General features: G+C 41.8%; 1 protein-coding gene across 1 annotated transcript; it reads right to left on the reverse strand.

Moving 5' to 3' along the window:
* Positions 1 to 496: 496 nt before the first annotated feature.
* Positions 497 to 1,314, reverse strand: LOC135643535 (uncharacterized). Its single transcript, XM_065160595.1, has one exon. It carries the CDS (start codon positions 1,252 to 1,254, stop codon positions 646 to 648), a length of 609 nt encoding a protein of 202 aa, XP_065016667.1. The 5' UTR covers positions 1,255 to 1,314; the 3' UTR covers positions 497 to 645.
* Positions 1,315 to 12,670: the final 11,356 nt, after the last annotated feature.

A 12,670-nucleotide genomic window follows, 5' to 3' on the forward strand; every position in this document is an offset into this window, starting at 1 on the left:
ATGCTCTATGGTTTATCTGATTGTGCCATGGATTCGCGATGTTTCGTCGGCCATATAGAAAAAGTTTCTGTGTCTTGATCAAGCAGGTAAGCTTTGATTGAAGCATTAAATGTTTTATAGGAACTTTCATGGTCATTTCGGTAATGAGTTCGTTGTCGGAGACCCCTATGAAGCTTTTCACTTGCCTGGTATTGAAGCCAGGCACAAGTCTTAATCGTCCGTTATTCTCCTCTGCTCATCCAAAATGGCCTTGTGAAATAGGAGCCATGCATCGATCGGATGTGTGCCGGGAGAACATGGCAGTAGCAAACTCAAATGTTGCGCCTCGTATATATCACAGGACAGTGAGTAGAGAGAAGAATTACGATCGCAAGAGGATGATGATGGTTTCTTGCTGAAAGAAGACTGGTACATGTGTTTTATTAGTGAAGAAGATTCGAATGTGGTTGTTGCTTGAGGCCGGAAGTGTGTTCTCAGCGTCGATCGGAAGGATGATGCCATATGGTTGGATGCACTGCACTGGAAAAATGTCAGGCGTGACGGCGTAGCCTCCCGCAGATCGATCAGATGTACGTACGTATGAGCGGACCCAGACGACGAGATCTCCACACCGACACTTATTCAGGGAGCGTGGGTTCAGTCTTCTTACGTGACCGGCCGTACGTACGTGGAGCACGACAACTTGGCAGGCATATCCATGTCGCGCGCGCGGATCGGCGTGCCACTCTCGAAATCCAACCCCCACCTGACCGACGAATCACACACCTTGCAGGGCTTCGATGGAGCGCCACAAGAGTCGTCATCCTGGCTCTGGTGGACGAAGAAAGCGTAGAAGCTGCCGGAGATGGTGAGCCCGGACATGCACCACACTAGGATGGCGACCGGGAAGGGCATGATGGCGGCGACGCGATAGGAGAACATGGCGACGAGAATGGTGGAGAGGGTCCACACGGCCATCTTAAGCGCTCCCCTCCTCTTAAGGGAGTCCGGGTGGGGGCTGTCGAAGAGACGGAGGCAGAGGAAGAGTGCCAACAGAACGAGATAGGAGGCGAGAATGAAAGCTGCGTTCCAAGGGTCGTCCCTGGAGCGATAGAGGGCTGTGAGGGAATTGATAGAGAGGAAGGCCAACCCAAAGGCTTGCATCCACGAGCCGTCGGTGAGAGCATCGGCCTCACCGGAGGAGCCCACCACGGTGGATACATATCCATGACAGCCATCGGGAACCAATTGCCTCCGGACCTTTCCTCTCTCCATCACAAGCGAAGTGCAAAGGCTTTATCAGGGAAGGGCCTGCTGTTCATCGCTTCCCACGTCGTCGTCCCTGTTATATAAGAGCGCCACGCCGTCACCAACATTACAACGCCAATCAATTTTTTTTATTTTTCTATTCACCTTTTCAATTTAATTTTAATTATCCTTTCTCAAAAGAAAAAAACTCTAATGTGTTCGTAAACACGGGATGACCTTTGATCTGTATGCGTAGAGTCATCGATAACATGAGGAGAAGAAATATTTCATAAAGATTTTGTAGGGATGTAGTTCGTAACCGACTCAAGCTATCCCTAACTTCTAAAAATATTTCTATAAATATCTTACAAGAATGATAGTTCATAACTGACCCGAGCTACCCCTATGTTCTTAGAAATATTTTCACGAATATTTCACAGTAAAAACAACTCGATAACTAACCCAAACTGTTTTGACGGTGTTAGGTTGTTTGAGCATTTTTCCTATCATGAACCTTCTAGCGTTAACGTGGTAGGTAGTGATCGACTGATTGTTTATTTATATCGATCTTGAATATATTATAAGATGTTGTTGAAGATATCCTCCGGTACAATAATAATAATAATAAATAATAATAATAATAATTATTATTATTATTATCGTTTGTGTTGATCCAGTCAAAAGTCAAATGTCTGCTCAAAGCCGTGTTTGTGACTCGATCCTCTTCATCGTTCATCAGCTTTGGATCAATTCCAATAGTACATTCTAAACTTTTGTAACACGTGATGCGAGGGAAAATAAAATATTATTCTTATTTAGAGGCACGTCATTGGGTGGATAACCATTACATAATCGATCGATACCATGACGACTACTCCTTTTATGTGCATCATAAATAAATCTTTTCTTTTTGTAATGGATAAATTTTAAAAAATGACATGAAAACTATTAAATTACACCTCATAGCTTCTAAGAACAAATAATAATAATTAAAACATAAAACGAAAAAAAAAAAGTCAAGGTGTGAATGGGTCTATGGAAATCAAACAATGAAAAAATCTCATCGTGGTAGTTGGATAGATTTTACCTTCCCAACTATCTCATCTACCGTATTAACAATATGAATAATATGATAGAAGATAAGATTGAAAAAATGAGGAAAATCCTTTCTCATAATCTGTATAAATAGAAGAGGAACATATTACTGTATTCAAGCTAAAACTTCTTCAATAATTGTTCTTATCTTCTATTTTTTCGATCATAAATCGAAAAGTATCATACTTGATCGTAAGGATACATTCGACATATGATATCTAATTAAAACTCAATAAATAATTTAATTATTATTAATACATCATAAAGATATTATGACTCTCCAACTCCTTAAAAGAGTAGAATTCTCATATTTTTTATTTTATTACTTAGCCACTGTAGTTGACACTTTAATTTACGAGTAATTAAGGTTATTTTCATTTTGATTTTATGTCTAATCGAAGTGATTTATATAAATTAATTTTGACTGAAAAGGAGCTTACCATTGAAGGAGTGAGATGTAGAATAGTGGCCAACTAAAGTATATGGTTTTCAAATGTGATAGCATTTGGAAACAATCTAAATCAAGTCATATTTTATCATATCAAGTTGAGTTGACCACGATTATATGGTTTTCAAATACGACAGCATTGGAAATCAATCTCAAGTCATATTTATGGCATCAATCTCGGTCATTTTGAAGTTGAGTTCTTCTCATTGCATAGTTCCCTCTGTGGTTGCGTCGGTAGATAGAAACATTGGAGCAAAATACAACAACGACATCGTCGACATAACAAGCATAACAATTTCGAAACGACCGAGTGAGTCGTGCAAATCGAAGTCTATTTGCTGTCGGCATAAGTTCGAGAAACGTGGCCAGCACGGCATCATCCCGGGGAAGCTTCCTGGAAATTTCCTCGGGTGACATTTAGTCGCCGGAGTCAATGGTGTCTGACGGACAACCGAGAGTGGCCTCCAAGTCAGGACGGAGGCTGTGGAGTTGGAAGGAAACTACCCTCTTTTTGTTTTGTTGACTTTTAGGTCCTTTATTTGGTATGAACTCATCGTCACAAAGTTGGTTTCCGTCAAAAAAAAAAAAGCTCCAGTGACTATGGCATGGATGATGGAAATCTAACGCGTTTGTTTGATACTTTGCTCGCTTTGTCAATCTGTTCTTCTAAAAGAGAAGCGAGATGGGGAACAGCTGCTTTCAACACGGTGGATTGGAGTTCTCATTCTTTCAATCGAAGCTTCTTGGTAAATTGTTGTAATGGGAACATTACTCTTCTGAAACGTAGTCGAAAAATGTCTGTCTATGACATATGCATCAGAGAGTTAAGAATGCCATCACCATATTACGATGAACATGCGATGAAATCATGTTTCATCCCCTCCCCTCAAGAATGTGGAGTCATGTTTCGTCCACCTCATGACAATCCCATTTGTTAATGCGCCACTAGAGACCAGACTTTATAAGACTCAAGTTCCTATGTTCTAAAATCCACGGTTTCGATTCCGTCAACTTGTGCTAATAGTGAAAGATGTCGGTGGTTAACCTAAAATGCCTGACCAACTTGTGCTAGGAGCCATCTGATTTGTTTGATATGCCATCGGGTGTTTGATGCAAGGTCAACTTGCACCAAGATCAATATTGATTACGGGGTCTCGAATCATGGTAATTTTATTGACTCGATACGTCAGCCACTAGTATCTTTATGGAGGTGGTCAAGTTTGGTCCGTCATAGGGATTATTGGCCTCGGATGCTTAGCCCAATAAGAGTGTATTAGGCAACCCTCGATATTTAGCTCGATGAATGTGCATTAGATTATCTTTGATACTTAGCCCAAGAAAAATGTATCAAACTATTTTCGATGTTTGATTTTAGAAGGGTGCATCAAACATCCATCGATGCGTAACCCAATGAAAGCATATAAGATGGTCTTTGATGCTTAGCCCAATAAGAATACATCGAACAACCTTTCATATTTAGTCCAAAATAAATAAATCAAGCGGCCTTCGATGCTTAGCCCAAAAAGGGAATAATGGAAGGCCTTAGATGGATAGCTCGAGAAGAATGCATCGGGCAATCTTCGTGATAAGACTCTAAAGTCTTATCGTAGGCTCTGATACCAAATGATAAGACCCTAAAGTTTTATCGTCGAAGAAAGGGGAGAAATGAGGATGATAATGATCGCTTCGAGGGGATCGGCCCTCCTTGATCTCTTCGAGGGGATCGACCCTCCTTGATCGCTTCGAGGGGATCGGCCCTCCTTGATCTCTTCGAGGGGATCGGCCCTCCTTGATCACTTCGAGGGGATCGGCCTCCTAGGGTTTGTCCAAAGACAATAGTATTTTTTATAGATTATTGAAAAGAAGCAATTACATCCCTATTTATAGAATTTCACCCAGAGTCCATCAGGACTTGAACTCTAATAATAAATAAATATTAAATAAACATCTACTTGACTCTAACTGAACCAAACCGACTCAATAAACAATTGGACTAAACAGACTCAACAAACATTATTCAAAAGCTTAGAAAAAGGGTCCTAACAGTTCCTCCCTCTTCAAATCAGCCTTGTCCTCAAGGCTGAGCAGCATCAATCTCAGGGAGCTTCTCTTCAACACTTTAGCCATAGACTATCTGCAACGCATCACAACCCGTTGATCAAGTAAGTATGGTCTCCACTTTTTGAGAGTGTAAGCAACAGGTTGATTTTTTAGTGTAGTAATCGTTACATGAAACTTCTGTCCCTGTATAATCAATTTTATCTTTGAACCTTTGCTATCACAAGTGAAAATCCATCCGTCAATGATCTTTACTTTGAATATGTCATAGTCTTCAATGTGATGGGCCAATCGGTCAACAGTCTCACTGTCCATAGAATTGTTAGTGCTACCAGTATCAATCAAAACTATAACAGGCTGATGTTCTAGAGTTTCACCAACTTCCATAGTTTGCGGGTTAGAGTAGTCGACTAATGCATGCATTGTATGTATGGTAGGTCCAACCTGTGCATTAGAATTTATACCTTCATGATCGAAGTCCATATTCTTAGCTTTCGGTTCCTCTCCAATTGGTTCAATCATCAGAAGTTGCCCTTGTTTACATCGATGCTCCATACTCTATTTTTCATCATAATACAAACTCTTTGCTAATCTTTCATTGAGTTCTTCTTGGGTTAGTCTTCGGGTGTCAAGGCTTTGGTTGGGAATAGATGGGGCCAGTGGTTTACTAATCATCTGGTTGTTGTCACTTCTGTTTCCATGATTTTTCCTGTTGATTTTTTTCTCATGCAGATGTGCAAATGAGCTCGCAGCTATCATAGTGCGGGGTTGACGAGCCTTAACTTCATACCGAATCTCTGGAATAAGACCTTCAATAAATGTATCCAGAAGTTGTCGTTCTGACCAATCTCTAAATTGATTTGATAATCTTTCAAACCTACTTTGATATTCCAACGTTGTAGAAGTCTGACAAATTTTTTAGAGCTGTCCATCCACCTTCATGTCTGAGTAGATTGTGTCATAATCTTGGGGCCCTTTTCTAGTATTTCCAGATCTATGCAATGTAGAACTTGAGCTCCCACCTTGTTGAAATTTACTAAGGCTCCCCAGTAAATCCTTTTTGAAATCATTAAGTACTTCTTATAATCGGTTCTCAATTCTAATTTACAATGCTTTCATTTGTGCTTTCACTGAGTTATCGGTGGCCATTTCGTAAGACTGCAAATCTGTAATCTCAACTCTTATTTTTTGTGTCGGTAAGGGCATAAATACTGTCGATGCGAAGTTGCCGAGGAGGTGGACGCCAAGGACAGTGCTGCGGTCGCTGCGTTGGAGGAAGAGTAGCTGCCTTATTTTTATCGCTGCGTGAGGTGAGAGCGCCGGGGTTGGAAGGCGATTGCGTTGATGTGGCTGTAGTTGCTGCGACCCAAGGGGCGATCGCCGAGCAACGGGGTTGAGGCTGCGGTGATAGCAACCTGTGGTTGTGGCAGAATATGCTAAGCAAGGGGGAGGCGGCGTTGATGCGGCCGAGGTTGAGAAGAGGAAAGGCAGCGTACTTGCTGCTGTTGGTCGTTGGCCGGGAGCGACGATGGTGGTTACAATTGACGGCTACGGCAGCAGAGGGCGCCACTGTTTTTGTTGCTGCGTGGTGGTTCTGTTTTTGTCGCACCACCGAAGGAGTTGGCCGGAAGGATCGCGATCGGTTGAGGAGAAGGCTGCGGTGGCTGGAAGCAGCGGTGGTCGCTGGCCGGAGCGCAGCGTTGGCGGTGGAGAAGGAGGCAGCGAGGGTCGCGGCCGGATCGACGGGGGCTGAAGCAACAGAGGAAACTCTGTTTCTGCAACCGTTGCAACGAGGGCTGCGGCAACCGGCGGCTGCGGCTGCGATCGTGCGGCCGAGAAGCAGCGACAGCGGCGGAGAAGGAGGAGTCGGCGGTGTCACGGTTGGGAACAAGGGCAACCGGTGAGTTGCCCTGTTTCTGGCACTACAGATGCAGAGCAAGGAGGATCGGCTGCTGGGAGGCGTGCGGCGGTCGTCGCACGATGGCTGGCAGCGGTGGTGGGTCGGCTGGGCGACGACGGCGCTCGAGGGGAAGAGGAGCGCTGGAGGAGGCGCGGCTGCGATCGACGAGGGGCTTCGGCAACAGAGGAACTCTGTTTCTGCAACCGCTGCAAGGAGGGGCTGCGACAACCGGCGGCTGCGGCTGCGACCCAAGGGGGGGGGGGCGGCACGATGGCAGACTAGGGCGGCATCGCCGACGGTAGAAGCGGCGATGGGGTGGTCCGCTGGCTGGGATCGGCGCCGGCAGTCCTTCTCGCTCGAGTGAGATGGGGAAGCGAGGAGGAGAGGTCGATGGCCGGGTGGGGGCAGCGGCGGCGGCGGTGGCGGTGGCTGCTGGCTGGGCGACAGCGGCGGCAGTGGTGATCCCTCGGCCGGGAAGCAGCGGCGGCGGCTGGGCTGGCCGGAAGCAGGGGTCCGGCGGGGGAAGCAGTGGTGGCTGCGGCTTCTTCTTCTTCTTCTTTCTTTTCTTTTCTTTTCTTTTCTTTTCCTTTTTTTTTTTTTTTTTAACGAAGATGAAGATAACTGCAGCAAGGGGCAGCAGCGGTGGTGACGACTGCTGGCGGGGCAATAGCGACGGTGGTGGAGATGAGGCAACGGTGGTCGTTGACCAAGACGCAGATGTTCCTTCTCGGTTGAGAGGATCAACGTTCGTGGCTGTCGGCTTCACCCTTCCTCACATAATTTTTTTTTTTTTTGATAGCTACGGCAACACTACAGCAAGAATGCCAAGGATCGCCGCTCTGATACCAAATGATAAGATCCTAAAGTCTTATCGTAGGCTCTGATACCAAATGATAAGACTCTAAAGTCTTATCGTAGGCTCTGATACCAAATGATAAGACCCTAAAGTCTTATCGTAGGCTCTGATACCAAATGATAAGACTCTAAAGTCTTATCGTAGGCTCTGATACCAAATGATAATACCCTAAAGTCTTATCGTCGAAGAAAGGGGAGAAATGAGGATGATAATGATCGCTTCGAGGGGATCGGCCCTCCTTGATCTCTTCGAGGGGATCGGCCTCCTAGGGTTTGTCCAAAGACAATAGTATTTTTCATAGATTATTGAAAAGAAGCAATTACATCCCTATTTATAGAGTTCCACCCAGAGTCCATCAGGACTTGAACTCTAATAATAAATAAATATTAAATAAACCTCTACTTGACTCTAACTGAACCAAACCGACTCAATAAACAATTGGACTAAACAGACTCAACAAACATTATTCAAAAGCTTAGAAAAAGGGTCCTAACACTTCGATGCTTAATTCGAAAATGATGCACTAAGTAGCCTTGGATGTTTAGCCCATGAAGGGCACATCGAGCGATATTCGATTCTTAGCCCAATAACGATGCATCGGTTAATCTTCATCTAGGCAGTTGACTTGACTATGAGATATGACTCGACAACAATTATGAGATATGTTTAGCCCATGAGATATGACTCGATTTGCTAGTAAACCTTTGAGGCATGAGTCAACATTCTAGATGAGATAAGAGCCTTTGGGTAGAAGTCTCTCGAGTGAGAAGTCTACGAGAGAGAAGATAGAAAAGGTAAAAATATTTCTAATAGGCGAAGAGTCATTCAGAGCTATAAAGGACTTCTCCGAGGTAAGGGAGGTTTAGTGCACTTTGAGCCCTCAAGTTCTTAGCTCTCCAAGTTTGTCGTCTAAGTCTTTCCTCCTTTAGCACCTTGATATTCTGAAATACCATCTCTTTCCCTAGCATAGATTAAGAGATGATCGTCTTATCCAACAAATGGCTAAGCATGACAAAGTCCTCTCCTTGAATAGCCCAAGGTCAAAAGGAGTCTAGTTGCCTTCCTCTTCCAAGGGAATGGCAAGGGTGGATCTAAAGATTTTCAAAGAGCTTCAGACCATAAAGAGCTTTTATGATTGAGATTCTATCTTGACTCCTAAGTTTTTAGAGTGCTAATGTGTTAGGTACTCCATTCTAGCCGAGTGTTATATAGAGGTACCTTGGCTTGAGATCCACTTTTATGAGTCGATGTATAGATATCTTTGCCTATATGTCGATGCATTGGAGGCTAGGCTTCATTCCCCCTGCCATTCACTCATCCTGGTGCGTTCGCCAAAGGATAATATCACTCTCTCATATAATATCTAACTCATGGCACTATTTGATTACCTTTATTAGGATTGCCAGCATGCGACCATTATCCCAACCATGAACTAAATTATCTCTTTCCTTTGTATTGAGGATGTCGAATGCCCAACTCGACAAAAGGGGACACATTGCTAGTGAACCACAAGGCATCTAACATTGCATGTGAGTATGGGCATGTTGTAACTCGATATATGTATGGGTCATTTATCTCTCTTCTTTTCAAGCAGGTGTATAGATATCTCAGTGAAAAATATGGTGTTAGTAAGTTTGCTAAGTAATGGTTCAGTTAATCTTATATCAATCTTTTGATTATACCATCACTTTGTGACATATCACTATTATAACATGGGGCTAATAAATTGAGTTTGTGACTCAAGCAACATCATCTTGCATAGCTCCGAGATGAGATGGAGGAGTTGAAGTAGTGAGTTAATTTGCAGGTCATCGCCAACTTAGAGGTGAAATTAGCTAAGTCCAAAGCTAGAGTGGTGAATCAAAAAATAAAGTTAGCCAAGTTCCAACAATATATGGAGAACCTTATGTGAAATGACTCCAGCCAAATCGACCACTTGAAGATGATTTGGGAGCATAACCGTGAGATGGAAGATGAGCTTCTAAAGCATTATGATGAAATCAAAGCCTTGAACACTCGAATCACTAAGCTAGATAGAGAGTTTAGAGGCCAAGGCAATGCTAGTTTTGAAACGAGCAATAAGATGATCCTAATATATAAGGAGTCCCACGAATTCAAGAAGGGGCCCCTCAGATTAAGGGATGTCTTATTCAAATACAAAAATCTCTTATCTTTCACTTGATTCAAGGCAAGATACCCCAAGTATGCAAAGGGTGCCACTATTCCAATGGACATGAAGATAGACTTCAACGATGATCAGGCCTCTCTATTAGATGTTGGTGCCTTTAGGTTCATTGTTGTCAACCTATCTTTCATTGTTTGAGCCTCTATGCCTTGTTTTGTTCTTTTATTTTTGTCTATGATTCGATTCTATTAGAGTTCAAAATTTATAAAGACATGAATTGTATAATGTAAAAACTTATAATAACAATAAAGGAGCCATTTTATTATATCATTATTTATTCAAAATATATATCATAGAATTTTTTGAGGTTAGCACCTTGAGGACTAGGCCAATGTCGCAACTACTTGAGGTCACTTAGACACGAAGTGGCTTAACATCATAATACACCCTATCAGCCATTGGACCCAACTTTGGGGCTACATCTCTTGTATAGCCTTTACCTTCTTAGGATTCATATATATTTCTCTCTAAAACACAATAAAGCTAAAGAACTTTTACTAAGTTGATTGTGAAGATACAATTAGTCGGGTTGAGTCACATCTTGAACTTCTTCGGTATTTTAAATATTTTAATCAAATAAGTAATGTGTGTCAACTAATTTGCTCTTCATTATCAAGTTATGGATGTATGCTTCGACATTAGAGCTTATCTGAGACTTGAACATTCAGTTTATCATTTTTTGATATATGACTCCCGTATGTTTAAGTCTAAATGATATGACTCGATAGCATGCCTCAATCAGTGATAAATGAAGTACATTTTTTTAATCATCTAGGCCATTTAAATCTAATTGTACCCTAAGAAGATGTCTATAAATATTAATAACTCATAACCCGAAGTGGCATCAATCAATTGATCTATATGAGGTAGGTGATAAGAGTCCTTCGGATATGCTTTGTTCATATTAGTATAATCAATGTACATTCTCCAATTTTTATTAGCTTTCTTGATTACGTGAGCTAATGCAAATATTGAACTCTAGAAACAAACCTAGATTCTAACAGTATATCAACTTTATCACCAATGGCCTGTAGTTGATCCATGGTGAATTTTTATAGTCTTTGCTTCATTAGATGAGTATCGATTGAGATATTTAAGTAATATCATGTGACACAAATCGATTCCCAACATGTTAATTGGGGACCACACTATGACTTCAGCATTAGCCTTCATGAAGTCAATGAGTTCCACCCTCTTGGTACCTAGGATTGCTACTCTAACCTTGATGGTATAATTTGGGTGGGCATTGTCCAAAGGAACTTTAATGAGTGGCTTAATTGCTTTAAGATGTGAAGAGGGCTTTGATGGATCGGAGTGGTCCAAAAACAACGCAAGTGCTAGAGTCTACTTTGGGAGAGAAATTATTATCAAATGTCACTAGTGTGACTCTTTTAAGTTATCCTTCAATACTTTAACTCTAGGCCTCGTTGGAAACTTCACGGATATTTGGTAAGTCAAAACTATTATTCGAAGTTGATTTAGCGTAAGTCTGACGATAATAGTGTTGTAGGCCAATGGGATATTGATGGCCATAAATTTCATCATCATTATTTTTGAATGGGGAACTAACCCAAATGTTACATAGAGGCAAACAATGTGGATGGGTGAGATTGAGTTGCCCATGAATTTTGTTAAGTATTAAGGACATCAAGGTAAAATTATTAGTAGTAGGCTCATCTTTTGGATGGTATCATAATAAAGTATGTCAGCAAAGCTACTTATGCCAATCATGACCTTTTTTACTAATACATGTATTATTAGGTTAGAGATAATAGGAGTGTCATCGTGCTTGGGGTTAAGGTGCTCTATCTTTTCTTCCTTGAAAGTGATTTTCAGATTGCCCTCGAGTTATTGATGCTTCACGATTGCATACACTTTGCAAGCCGAGGTGTTATGACCTCCTAATACCATTCCCTCAATGATGACTTCCTCTCAATGGAACTCTTCAGGCATGGGATGGTTCTTATGCTTATGCATAAAGTGAACGTTCAAGGTATCCTCAACAAATACGTTCTTTGATATGCTCCTTCGAGTTGAGTCAATCCTCGATCCAACCCTTATCCTTTTCACCCTTCATTACACATTTTCTCTAAGACGGGGGCTTCCACAATGATATACTAGTTTGCTTGTTAGAGTAACTTGGGAAAGAAGGCCAAATGGTTTCTACTAACAACTAAAAGAATTGAGATAATCTTAATCGAAACATGGAAGTTTTGATGAGCAATAAGGGATCTGTGTCAACAAGCCCTCTAGTCTCACTAGTGAACTTTGAGATGAAGCTTGCTAGTATTTCTTCCCTTACCGAATCTCTATAAGGGCCATTGTGGTGCACTTGGACTTACAGCTTCCAATAAAGTGTTGTTCAAACTTGTTTATAAGCTAGGAAAAAGGTATAATTAAAAACGTTATAGATAAGAATATCATTTTTAGGTAATGATGTAGAGTCTCGTTATGAAGGAGTGACACATTATAGCATCCAATGCACTGTAGATGGTCATTTGAGGCCACATGCTTAGTTTGGTTGGTGTTGTGAGTCCAACGTTAAGGGGCGGAAGCTCAAGGGAATTGATTCTTTTTTTTTTAGATAAAGGGAAACCTCAATACGCCCTTTGCATACTCCTCTTAGTACTAAGGTGAAACTCCTTGCATATATCTTCCAAGCACTTGCCCATCTTTTGAATCTACGCTCTTATAGCATGATTGTCAAAGTTTATTGATTGGGCTTCCGAATAGAGCATATCGATTTGGAATTGAGGGGTCCATTCACTTTGGCAATGGAGGACCGTGGGGCACCCTTTGTTAAGGGTGCTATCGAACGTGAACATCCAATATTGGGATTGTTATAGTTGGTTGACTGACATTCACCGGTGTTATGACCAATAACTATTATTGTTATCATAG

The sequence above is a fragment of the Musa acuminata genome, chromosome BXJ3-7 (assembly GCF_036884655.1).
Source record: "Musa acuminata AAA Group cultivar baxijiao chromosome BXJ3-7, Cavendish_Baxijiao_AAA, whole genome shotgun sequence".
In the NCBI taxonomy this organism is placed as follows: domain Eukaryota; kingdom Viridiplantae; phylum Streptophyta; class Magnoliopsida; order Zingiberales; family Musaceae; genus Musa; species Musa acuminata.

Excerpts from the sequence above, each read along its gene's own strand:
- LOC135643535 (XM_065160595.1), bottom strand. The coding sequence starts at position 1,254 with ATGGAGAGAGGAAAGGTCCGGAGGCAATTGGTTCCCGATGGCTGTCAT.